The 12,637-nt window shown below is 36.1% G+C and overlaps 1 protein-coding gene across 2 annotated transcripts in view; it reads right to left on the bottom strand.

Moving 5' to 3' along the window:
* The window catches only part of HBS1L (HBS1 like translational GTPase), a 60,961-nt gene that overhangs the window by 33,410 nt on the left and 14,914 nt on the right, over positions 1 to 12,637 (bottom strand). The window contains exon 1 of one of the 2 annotated variants that reach the window (XM_039568082.1): positions 9,717 to 9,797. The exons of the other annotated variant lie outside the window; for it this stretch is intronic. Coding sequence (XP_039424016.1) covers positions 9,717 to 9,741 — 25 coding nt within the window. The 5' untranslated portion in view covers positions 9,742 to 9,797. Of the gene's footprint in view, positions 1 to 9,716; positions 9,798 to 12,637 lie in introns of those variants that run through there. 2 annotated transcript variants of the gene reach the window in all.

The raw sequence follows: 12,637 nt of genomic DNA, 5'->3' as shown, positions 1-12,637 counted from the left end.
CTAGTCCAAAAATTAATGTGTTCAAATGAGGCTCCTGCCTGAGGCTGATTTTTTTTTTTTTTTTTTTTTTACTTCCAAACAGGAGAACAGAGAAACTGGAAGACAAAAGATACAACAGGAGATTTTTTAAAATGGCACCTAAGGAAAGTATTATTTGCATAAACTAAGTCCTTCAAGTGATCTTTCCACAGTCTGAAAACCCACTTGATTTTTTCCTTAGAAAACAGTTTGCACATGCTCTTATGGCTTAAGTTTTTAAAACTAAATCCCAGAAACACTTCATTAACATTCAGTATGTAGCTGTTGCGACTATTTTTGTCCAGGCTGGACACAGCTGTGTCGCTTGAACTCAAATTTTACCTCTCCTATGGTCTCCATAGTTTCCTACCACATCAATAAACTGGAGGCATAAATTTGTCTTGGGTAAATCATAAAAACAAACAAAACTGGAGGGCAAGAGAAGAAAAACATATAGTGAGAACTGGCAAGCAGCAAAACACACAGATTATCAAGGACAAAGACTAGAAGAATGAAAACCAATCAAGAAGAGAAGATGAAATGAGAGATAGAGTGACTGGGGGAAAAAAAAAAAAAGCCAGTAATAGTGAACAACCTAATTTGGGGAAAAGCTCTGTGTAAGGAGAGGGAGAAAGTAAGAGGCCACATACTCAATGACAAGTTACATGCAGAGCTAAACATGAACAAAGTAAGCAGAACAGGAGCAGAACTGAAAGCGAATGCAAACTACGACTGGAAAAGAGCAAACATGGAAAATAATAATGGCCAATGAGTGGAAAAATAGGTAGGAAACTGGGAATGGCTAGATAAGGACTTTGCAATTATGAAGTAGAAAAAATGAACTGCAATAAAAAATGTGGACTGACATGAGGAAATACTGTGTTTACAGCACAAAGACGAATTCAACAAAAAAACTGAACACAAGTAAGAGGATTCGAAGGACACAGATACTGATGTTAGATCAGGTTGAAGCAGAGGGAGTGGAATATGTTATAACAAGGCAACAACACATTTTCTTTCCTGTCTGAAACATAGCCAAAACTTCTGGAGTCTCACCATGTCTCTTGCCATCAATACTACCTCCCTGAATGAAGCCAAATGATACAGAATCCAGCAGTCAGTTACAGCTGCATTCTCTTGCTCCTCTCGCCTGAAACAAATGTCTTCCCGTGAGAATTTTCTGGCCATCAGGACTTATTTAAATTATGTATAGTCAAGCCTGCAAGTAGCACCTATTAAAACTATTTTTTCCCAGTGACTCCTTATTGCAATCATTCCATTGAATGCTGTACATTTAATTTAGTATATCTAAAGTTGCTACAGAAACATGTCTCAGAGAACAGAGTACAAATATATTTTATATAGAAAGCCTTTACTCTTGCCTATTACAACTGGGAGCTTTCAGCATTCTCACAACTTAAACTTGTATGTCTAAATATTTGGATGCTTAATACAACATTCCAATTTCTATGAAATTATGTTTAAGCAACACACAATAGCAAAGAAATGCACAGACCAGATTCTATATGTAGACCATTGGTACAGTCTTTCCAGAAACATGGATAACTGGTCTGGTTTGCATTCGTGGTTAATCTGTTAGGGGAAAGACAGGCACTGATGCTATAGCAAAACTCTTAAGATTTCCAGTTTCACTAAGCCAACACCTCCCCTGTAAAAGAACGGAGTTCTCCTGTACAGAAAGGCAGACTGAGGGGTGGTGTACTTTTTCTTTTAAAGCACCCAAACAGCTGTCTCTCCTTTTGATGTTTCCGATACAAAAAATGCGTAAAGGTCCAACAGGAATTCAACAATGAAAACAGCAACTTTCTCATCCACCAAGTTTTTCAAAAAAATGTCCCTGTGGTATTTCTCATACCTACTGCTTATAGTTCAGTGGACTAAAATCCAGTCCTTCACATGACCGTAACTCAGCACAACTCATCCTGTAACTACTGAAACCTAATTTGTGGGAGGTGTACTGCTCTGCACTCTAGCAATGCCAACGATACCCATTCTCAACCCGTAACTGAAGCTACGATCTCCTATAAAAATAATTTATTAGATATTTGCAGTTGTTCTGTTACAGCAGCTTTACACACAACCATAGGTCGTTGGTGGTGTTTTCTAACTCAACGAATTTTTCTTAAATGACTGTGAATTGTCTTTCACTGAGATTTAGAAAAAGCTCAGTCCGGTATTTCTGAAGTGCAACTTCCTGCCATAAATGGTCATGTAAAGAGCAGAGTCAGCACTATGGGCAGGATAACCCGAAAAAGATATCCCCTTTAGCAAGTCACTTCATTGAACAGAACACAGAGTCCATGCAAATTACCAGAATTTCTGTTAAACCCTGGCCCAAAATGAGTATGTAAAACTGAAAGTACAATATGTACATTCTATCATAATTGTATTGAATTTCCAAAAATAACAAATAGCAATTTCAGGTTTAATTAATAACTAACGTTATAATGCCAGAGGATGGTGCTATTTGCCTGTACATCATCCAGGTAATTCAGAAACAACATCATGCCCTTTACATGTCAATGTTATTTATTTAAGTACACTCTTGTTGATTGTATTGAAGGAGTGCAATGCATTTTACAAAAAGAAAGCTTTCCTGATCCATGACTTTTATTTTTGCACTGAAACTATTTCAGTATGAAACAGAAGTTTAAATATAAGAACAGTGAACATGAAAAACACAGAACTGACAGTGTTTGAAGAGTAAAACCATCTTACAATTGTTCAACTTTTCCACAACCATTCTGCAAATTTTCTCCAGAAACTTAATAAGGTAGCCTTTAAAAGTTGCAGAAGAAAATGTATTTATTGGCCAATGATTGTAAAAGCTGCCAACATTTTTAACATTTTTATGTTACAGAAAATTGCAAAAATTTAGTGTGGTAAAAACTTCTAGGTAGGATTAGCTAAAGCCTTATTTAATTTAGGTTCTCTGAATTCTCAACCCTCCCACTCTGCTGGTGACATTACAATCACACTAGATCCTGAACAGGCCAGAGAGCTGATGTATCTGTGGGCGAATCAATAATTTTTTGTCTTAAAACTCAAATTTGAAAATTTCACTTGTCCACGCATTCGCTTTTTTGTTTCTCTGTAAAGTTAGTTCCATGATTTTAGAGATGGCAATGCAGACCACATAGGGCAAGGCCACAGCGTAAGGCACATTCCAGAGAGGAAGACTGGTGGCTTCAGAATGCCAAAAGTCTAATCATATATCAAAAATTTATCAGTTATTGAAAAAAGCAGTTCAGGGGCTTACATAAGATGTGATTTTAAAGAAGCAAGTATTCAACAGGTTGAGTATAGTTTAAAAGAAAAAAAAAATCAAGGTCCAGCAGTACAGTAATTATTCATAATACTGTGTATACACAAACACCCATCCCTTACTATAAACTGATACACAAATGCATTTAATAACAAAAACTAGGAGTTGTTCATGAGTACAAGGGAGAAACTCACTGACTGACAATTACTTTTGCATTTCTGCTTGCATGGTTATGGTAATCAAACAGCAAATCCTCAGAGACGTCCCCTTTCAGTTTGTGAGTTTTTTCCCTTAAAAAGACAAAACATAGATGTATTCTACTTATATATTTTACAAAAAGTCAGACAAATACTCCCATTTTGAAAGCTTTATTTATAATGAAGATAAAAGGAAATGACAGTATTTACTAAAATTTCATTAAAGACAGTAGGAGTGGAGGTATGGGATTGCCAGCAGAAACGGAACTGAAAAGATGGAAGCACATCATGTGAAACAGTTTAGATTTCAAGAGGGGTTTTTGGTTTGATGAAACTGACTTCTTGATCATTCTTGCCATGCCCACCACCTACTCAACATAGCTGGACACATCTCCCCCAGCCAGTAGTTAGGGTAGTTCTCTGGGATCTGGCAAAACTAAGTTCCATCTTTACTACAACTGACAGAAACTGTGGATGATAGGGGTATCATCCGCAGCACAGTAAATGTTCAGGCTCTTGATATTTTTGAGTGGGTTTTTTCTACTTAGGCAAGAGACAACCTTCCCACTAAAAAGCACTTCACTATAACTACTAACCAGCTTTGGGTGTGAGCCTCAGTTCAGAACCATCTTTATGTTCAGTATTTGTTCATACACAGAACTAAAAGCAGACCTAGCTTGTATTTTTGCTACAAATACTTAAATGCCACTTGAAGTCTAGAGCCCATAGCCATAGTGGAGATTTGAACTCAAGAAGAATTGCTTCAGGACATTGTGCTGCTTTCACTAAGAAAGAAAACTGCTAATGAAGAAAAAAATGCTAAGGAACAAAGATGAATAAAGTTCCAGAACTTTTTCTTCTGAAACATAAATAATACTCTAAATATTCATAATATTAAAAATGTACCAAAGAATATTACAATTCCCTAGATTAAAAACTACAACTAGATACAAGAACACAAAAAAACATTGCCAACAATAATACAGTGAAACAAGTGTGCTATTTTCAATCCCAAAATAAAAATCATTAAAAGATATCACTTTGATCAAATAAATTAGACCCAGTCATTTTCCAAATTGTCAGAAAACAACGTATAGTGTTTGGGTTTCTTGATCAGGAGCAATTTTAATAAATTCAGGAAAGTGACAAGGAAAAAGCTGACAGTATTAACCAGAATGGAAATAATGATGCTGGAAGGTAGGCTCCAGTGAAGATAAAACCAGTAAAACACAAGAATGACATCTTAACAAGCTCGCCTTCAGAAACAGTGGTGTTCTATGCAAGGCCTCTATCTCAGTGAATAAACAACACCTTTTACTCTGGAACAAAAAAAAACAAAACCCAAGGAGTGAAATAGGAACTAAGATGTTACATCTAATACATGCTCTCACTTTTTTAAGGCAATCTAGCAGAGTGGCCCCGCCCATGTGCCCCCAAAAAAATTGGAATTTTTTTCAGAGCAGGTATTTGTAGCAGTGCACACATGTATTTCATGTAAGATAAATATCTAACTACTGTAAATATCGCACATGAACTAATAATACACCTGAATGATGGAAAAGGTACCTCTGACAGGTGCCAATATAGAACTCCCAGACCTAGGAGCTGATAGGCCCCTAATTACCAGGGGTGTAATAAACATGATAGAGTAGGAGAGATGGTATTTACAATTTTACAAAACAGAATAGCTCAAAGGTACTGTAACTTGAAAATCCTACCTCTTGTGCTATTCCAACTAATTCCTTAATATCCAAAACTTAAGCAGCTACTGAAAATGTGTAACCTTGTAAAAAGTTAAATAATACACTGAGTTTATTTTAGAAAACTGAATCTTTAGCAGTTAAATGCATATGTTTAAAAGTCACTTGAACAATTACCTTGAAGGTAAAAATGTTAAATGTTCAGATTTTTACCATTCAGAAGGGATAAATGTCAAGAAAGGACAAATCGGAAACAAAAGGAATTAAAAATACATTGATCTTTGCACATGTAAATAAGGTCAAGTTAAACATTTCACACAATCTGTTCAAAGGAAACATGCTGAGTGAACACACACCTCTGATAGTGCTTGTTTTACTAGGATTAAATGTAACATCATGAAGCAAAACACCGAAGAGAACCAAGCAAAATAATTAACAAAGTGCTGTTTCTCCTTTGCATTTTTTCTCCAAATAAGACTAATATTGATCAACCTACTCTTCCCCTCCTTAACTGTTCCAAGATTTCAGATTAAGGGATGATGTTTTAGGCTATTAGTTCAATTTTGCATTATTACTCAACATCAAAATATTAAGTGGGGGGGTTAAAAAAATAACTGCAGGATCACAATTCTTTCACAGAAATTTCAGAAAAGCTACATAAAGTTTAACACTTTTTCTTATACCAGATTCAGCCTAAAATAATTTTTAAAATATTAGATTTATAAATTATTTCTATGTAGCTGGGACAGTTTAAGTACTCTAGAGGGATTCAATTTTAAAAACATAATACCAGGAGAAAACACTTAAGATTTCCTCCTTCCAGCTGAATTTTGTTTTCACTGTTCTTACATCATGAAACCAAAGGTTGTAGGTGCACCATCAAATGTTTCTACAATATGCTCACAACCCTCAGTTCAACACTAGAGATTACATTTCACAACGTGCTATTATTTAGCAGGGTGCTCTCACTATTTTTTTATTAGATACTATTTCAAACATCTTCCCCTCTCAATGCTATTTGCCACTCATGCTGGAACATCAGAAGAGAAACAAAAGGAAATGAGGCTTCGAGTCCAGTCACACTTGTATCTACCAGTTTCTGGTAATTTGTCCATAACATAACGGGGTATGTGAAGTTGTGTTACTCCACATGTGACTGCTCTCAACTGGAAGAGCCTTGACTGCTCATAACTACGCTGGTGAACCAGCATTTTATTCTACCTTACTACTGATATTCAAAGCTCAAGTTTTTCTGATATGATTAGCTACATCACCACTAGCCTCTCTAGCTGGTAGACCTTCCGGGTATTCCTGTGCTGTAAAGGACACTTTTTTTTGCATGTACCTCCTAAACTCAAGCAACTCCTGCCTTTTGGAAAGAAAGAGTGCAATCTCAGTTTTGTCCTCAGTGCTACACAGATCAAAGCTCAATTATCACACACACAAACCTAATCAACAGCAGCTATCTTTAACAAAAGACAAGTAATAACTAAATACACCTACAGGAGAGGATGACCATATTATCACAGCTTGAAATGGAAACTGTTAGATAAAGACTACTAAGGCATACTTTACTTCACGTAATTTTCTTCTAGTTCCATTTTTGTGAAATCTTCTCTTTGTCTTCACTGTAAGATCAAGAGGCTTCATTCAACATCTATTTCTGCTCTTCCTTCAATTCTAATGGAAGGTACCCTACTCATTTCCTAAATAAACAGAATTAGTTTGCCACACTGTCATCTTGTCCTGTTCATAAATAGAGTACATTTGAGGAAGGGCAAAAATGAAGAGGAAGCAATGGCTACTAAAATTACAAAGGAAAAAAAAAAAAAACCTTTAGCATTCTTTCTTATTTAAATATCTTACTGGCAATATAAAGAATATTTGAATGCTAGGTGTGAATCTGGTAAAGATCTCTGAATCTAACTTGCAAAACAAACTTCAGCTGCATCAATGCAGCAGGCTGATCAAAGGTACTTAATTTATCTGCAGTCCAGAATCTCCACAGTACCAAAACCAACATATCAGCAGAAAAAAAAAAAATAACTGAAAAAAAGTTCACACAACTATTACTACAAATTTAGAGACTAAACTTAAGCTATCTGAAATGTCCCAAAGTTTTCCTGGACCACTGCTGTGCACTACGCAGTTTGTACAAACACCTAGTTACAACACATTATATACCAGAAAGACATAATTCCCTAAGGAATACATTACGGATGGCAACAGCAACAATGGACATTACTACAGATTTAGAGAACCAACCATTCATTTGATGATTAAGCTGACAGCAGGCCTTTGAGTGGCTAACTGATATAAAATCCTAGAATTGAGCTCTAACTGTATTTATCAGGGAAATCACTGCAAGGAAGAGTACAGATACTGGCCAAGCTGAAGTAAGCAAGGTACAAAAAAGCTACTTGACATACACAGCAGCACACATTTGAAAAACACAAAATACGTTTAAAAACCTTATCACCTCTGCATTAAAATTTAGGAAAAGTTTATAAAAATTGGACCATACTTCAGCATAAGAAATGTTTTCTCTTTTTAACTGCAGCTATTTTACATTATCTGCATTACTTATCTACACTTGCAATACTTATATAATTACTCTGAAAATTTACTCCACATTTTCCTATGAACTCATCCGGCATCAGCCAAACTTATCTGAACCCCAGCATTATCAAAGATGAACTTGTTTAATTAAGACTAGAAAAAATTGAGACCTATTATTACCATAATCTGAAAAAGAGAGACCCATATTTAGAGAACAACAACCTATATATATATATGTGATGTGAAACATAACACTTGAGACTCTATTCTTCATTACCAGAATAGTTCAGAGACATAAACTGATTTATAAAAAGCTGCATATCTGAGTTTAGAAGCAAAATTGAATATAGTAAAGTACAGCCTATAGTTTTAGATGAGCTCTGGAAGATTTATCAGATGTGGATCAACGCCAGAAAAATTTCATTTGCCAGACTCAAGCAGTGCATTTCACTCTATCATGACTTAAGAAAGGAACCTGAATGGACTCAAGTTCATTGCTTGATGTTTTTCTCTACACTTCACATTTACAGTAGCACCTGTAAGCATACAGATAGCATCTACAATCTTGTAATAGTTTGCTTGCATACATGTTATCCTAAAAATAGCATCAAAAGCTTCAAATCTAAAGTACATTTTTGCCTTGAAAAATGTTTATCTAACATCTTTGGGTAGCACTTATTTTCCTTTTCTGAACTTAAGCACAGCACTTGGTGTATACAGAGTTATGCCATCTTGCCTAGTGGACAAGCAAAGTTAGTCATTTTCCTGTTTATGTGGGTCAGCAATAGGGAAGAGGAAAACATTAAAAATAGGAAAATGTGATTCTAAAACCACAAAAAGTTGCAGCAGGGACTTGAACAAGGAGTACCCAAAATAACTTCAACTCATATTTTGGAATTAATTAGATACAAAATTTCCACTTAGGGTGAGCTTTTATAGGCAGTAAAAACATAGAAAAAGAACTGAAGCAAGAACCACTCAAAGCTCTTCCATGTCTTTGACAATATGGCTTTACAACTTCTACAGAGACAAGTATTTTCTACAACAAAATTAGCTAGGTTTTCCAAGCTCTTGGGATTTTAAGCATGAATTTCTACTTTCTCCCAGGGATTCTGACAGTAGACTCGTGAGTTTTAATTCTAATGGGCATTTCAATCATCACAAGTATTACACAAGGAAGGAAACTGGTACTTCACATATTTTTAAGTGTCCACGCTGAAGACTGAAAAACTGAGATGATGAAAAATGGGTAAAATCTTGTCACCCAAGAGGAAAACAGTTCAAATATAACTAGAGGTACAACAAGAGGTGGCACTTCTGTTATGTCTGATATGTACGTGCCATAATACACTAGACTATGCAACTAATATGCTTTGTAACAATTCTGAGTCAGCCACAATACTGCAGAAACACATCCAGAAGACAGTACAGAGATGAAGTTTGCACTGATGACACAAATTTTCTAGGGAAGGGACAGTATTTGTAGCGAAAGACACTTAGCATAAACAGACATTGTGAAGTAATTTTGTGTTTAATGCTTGCATTTTTACACCTTCCTGGCTTTTACTTTTCTGAATTTTCCCAGGTTTCCTGTTAGCACTCAAGCTCCTTTTTATCAGTATGTAATGTATTTTAAACTGTTTCTTTTGCTCCCATTATGTTGGATTGGATATGCCACTTCTAACATTTAGATGTCTTACTAGTTTCTAGAGCTGAAATGCATTAGTTTTCAACTGTGAAATACTCCTGTGTCAGCATTCCCAACAGCCTTGCTTTGAGCACTCAAAGTGCAAACTTCAGGTAGGATTTACAATCTTTAAATTGGTATATGATAGCACTACAGCAGCAGTGATTAATTCATCCTTAAGGCAGGATTTAAAAGAATTCTCTCTCCAATTATACCTTCCTGACACCCCAGCAATCCCACCTGAGGACTTAGTAAATTCTTCACTTTACCTTCTAACAACACCGAGAAAATCATGTGATAGCTGATCTTTACCGTGACCTGAATGGACCGAGATAGGACACTGTAAGAACAAGTGGAGCTACGGTTTCCCCAGGATCTCTGGTTCTTCTGGAATCCCAAAGTTCTAAAAAGGACACAATCATTTTTAGTTTCATCCAAGTTCCCTTCACTTCCAAGCAAAACACCCAGTTTTCATACATGATACACTCAACTACAGAAATTACTGACTTTGTATTGGTTTACACTTTGTCCTAACAAAAGTAACTAGTGTTAAGAGGACCATAAAGGAAAACTCAGAAAAAGCCTGGAGTGTCACTTTTTCCAGTGTAGGTGTACAGTATGTATGAGGAGAATCTCAAAAATGTATTTCAAAGGATTTTAAAAAACTTTTCATTGCTGGTGACACATTTTTCCCTGAAATAAGCCACTTCCTTTCTAAAACCCACACAGTACACTCTCAGTGTCAAGATTCAGTAACTTCACAAAGTCTGTGTATATATTTTTCTTACCCAAAACACGGAAGTCCTAAATTCTCATTTACTTTCCATGATTTAAGATATATCATGTCAGATTTTAAACATTTCCACTGAGAAAAGAACAATTTTCTTTGTCACAGACTTAATGCATGGCATATCTCAGTGTAATTAAGTACAACAGGTCCTCATCTCTATAGCAGGCATTTGAGAATTGTAATGCTACAGAAAAGTTACCACAGCCAACTGAAGTTGGGAATAAAAATTTCTTCTGAGATATCCATGTATAAAGAATGGATTTTCAAATGCGCAAAATCAAAGCATCAGAGCCCTATATGATAAATGACAGAAAAACCTGAGGAACTCTAAAGCTAATGAAAATTTATTGTACATCACCATTAACCTTCAGAATGTTTGCTCCTCTTTGGAATTCTCCCTATAAATAAAATCCAAAAGTATCAGTTTGCCTGGGTTTGGTTGCTTTTTTATTCATTGAAGGCTCCCAACTTCATTTGTCCATTAACCACAAGCAGAAGTGATAAAAGTTATCTGTTAAAGCACAATAATCTGCATTCTGACACTTTGCACTAGGAAGTAACTACTATCACAATGTCCATCTGCAACATAAAAAGACAGAAGACAAATAAGTATTTGTTCATGGAAAGAGAATCACCTATCATTGTGAACCAAAACCAAATCTTGCTGCACTCAACTGACAGAAAAGAAAAAGCTAGTGACATCGAGTCACACTGTGGTGATGTTTGTATGATTTTTTCATTTTTAACTGCAACTGGTGTAAAGCAAAATTGAAGAAGATACTTACACAGGAGAGGCAAAAAAAAAAGATTCAGAAAATGAAAAGAAACATTAACAAAATGCAAGGTAAGCACCTGCCAACTTTATTCGTGCTTTTCTTGAAACTGCCCACACTGTATTAACAGTTATGTCAAAATCCTGAACATGTGCAGTATTAATAAAAAGCATAAATCAAAAATACATGCCAGTGAAGAAATACCTGTGTCTCTATTAACATCTATTAACTGCTTCTCTATTAAGAAACTAGTAAAGCCCAGTATCTACAAAACTAGATTTAAATGTGAGACATGTGCACTACTCCCAGATTATCAGGCGTGTCATGAGTAAGGCTTTTTTTCAGCTTCCTGTGCCTTACTTTCAACTTTGACTCTTTACTGTGAAGCTTGCTTCTTATTAAATATTTATAAAAATAGACCTGTTCTTGGTGCTATTCTTGAGAAATTACCATAAAACAAAATGGCCAGTGCCACCACAAAGACAGCTCAACTCTAGATTCCTTGCTGCCCCAACGGCAATCAAACCAAAGAGACTCAGTTCACAGCACTTTTTATTTCCTGCAAGGACTGCACATTTACAGACATCTGACCTCCTTCTTGCTCAAGCATCACTAAAATCAAAAATCTTAATGTCATAAAGTGGTTAACAATTCCATTATTGGTGCCTGAAATGGAATAGAACCTTGCTCACTCACCAGTATCTGTTTGTTCTGTTAACACTAACACAAGCAAAAAGAAATGAAAATGTAGTTTAGCCAGAAAAAAAACATGCAGAAATGAAACGAAGATGCAGAAAATGCAGATCTTTTTGACTAAGGGTACCATTTTCACACACATACTTTTTAGAAATTTGAATTTTATGAAAGATTTCTCAGAGAATCCATAAATACCAGCTACAACTCCTGAAACAAAAATCTTTGCTTATTTTGACTACCAGTAAGAGCACCTTATTACAAGAGTGTGTTTCAAATTGCAATCTCTGAATATCACTGATACCAGAGCAAAAGACACCTGAGAAATTCTACACGTGTCAAGAACATACGCACCAGTCAAAAGGAGAAATCTGTATTAAGGTTTCATTCTTTCATGTTATGGATAAAAAGACTCAAAATAGCCAATTGAAATATTAAAATAATGTCCGTCTTCATCAGCTATTATCTCCATACATTGACAAGATCACAAAATCACAGAATATCCTGAGTTGGAAGGGACCCCCAGAGATCAAGTCCAGCTCCTGGCCCTGCACAGTACCATCCCCAAGAATCACACCATGTGCCTGAGAGCACTGTCCAAACACCTCTTGAACTCTGTCAAGGCTGATGCTGTCACCACTTCCCTGGGGAGCCTGTTCCAATGCCCAGCCACCCTCTGGGTGAAAAACCTTTTTCTTATATCTAACCTGAACCTCCCCTGACACAACTTCAGGCTATTTCCTCAGGTCCTGTCAGTGGTCACCAGAGAGATCAGTCTCTGCCCCTCCTCTTCCCCTCATGAGGAAGCTGCAGACTGTGATGAGGTCTGTCCTCAGTCTCCTCCAGGCTAAACGGACTGAGTGACTTTAGCTGCTCCTCAAAAAGCTTCACCTCCAGACCCAGATCATTCTTTGGATGATCTCTAATGTTGTTG

The sequence above is a fragment of the Corvus cornix genome, chromosome 3 (assembly GCF_000738735.6).
Source record: "Corvus cornix cornix isolate S_Up_H32 chromosome 3, ASM73873v5, whole genome shotgun sequence".
NCBI lineage: Eukaryota > Metazoa > Chordata > Aves > Passeriformes > Corvidae > Corvus > Corvus cornix.
Note: the sequence above shows the minus strand (reverse complement) of the source record. Positions and strands in the feature narration are given on the sequence as shown.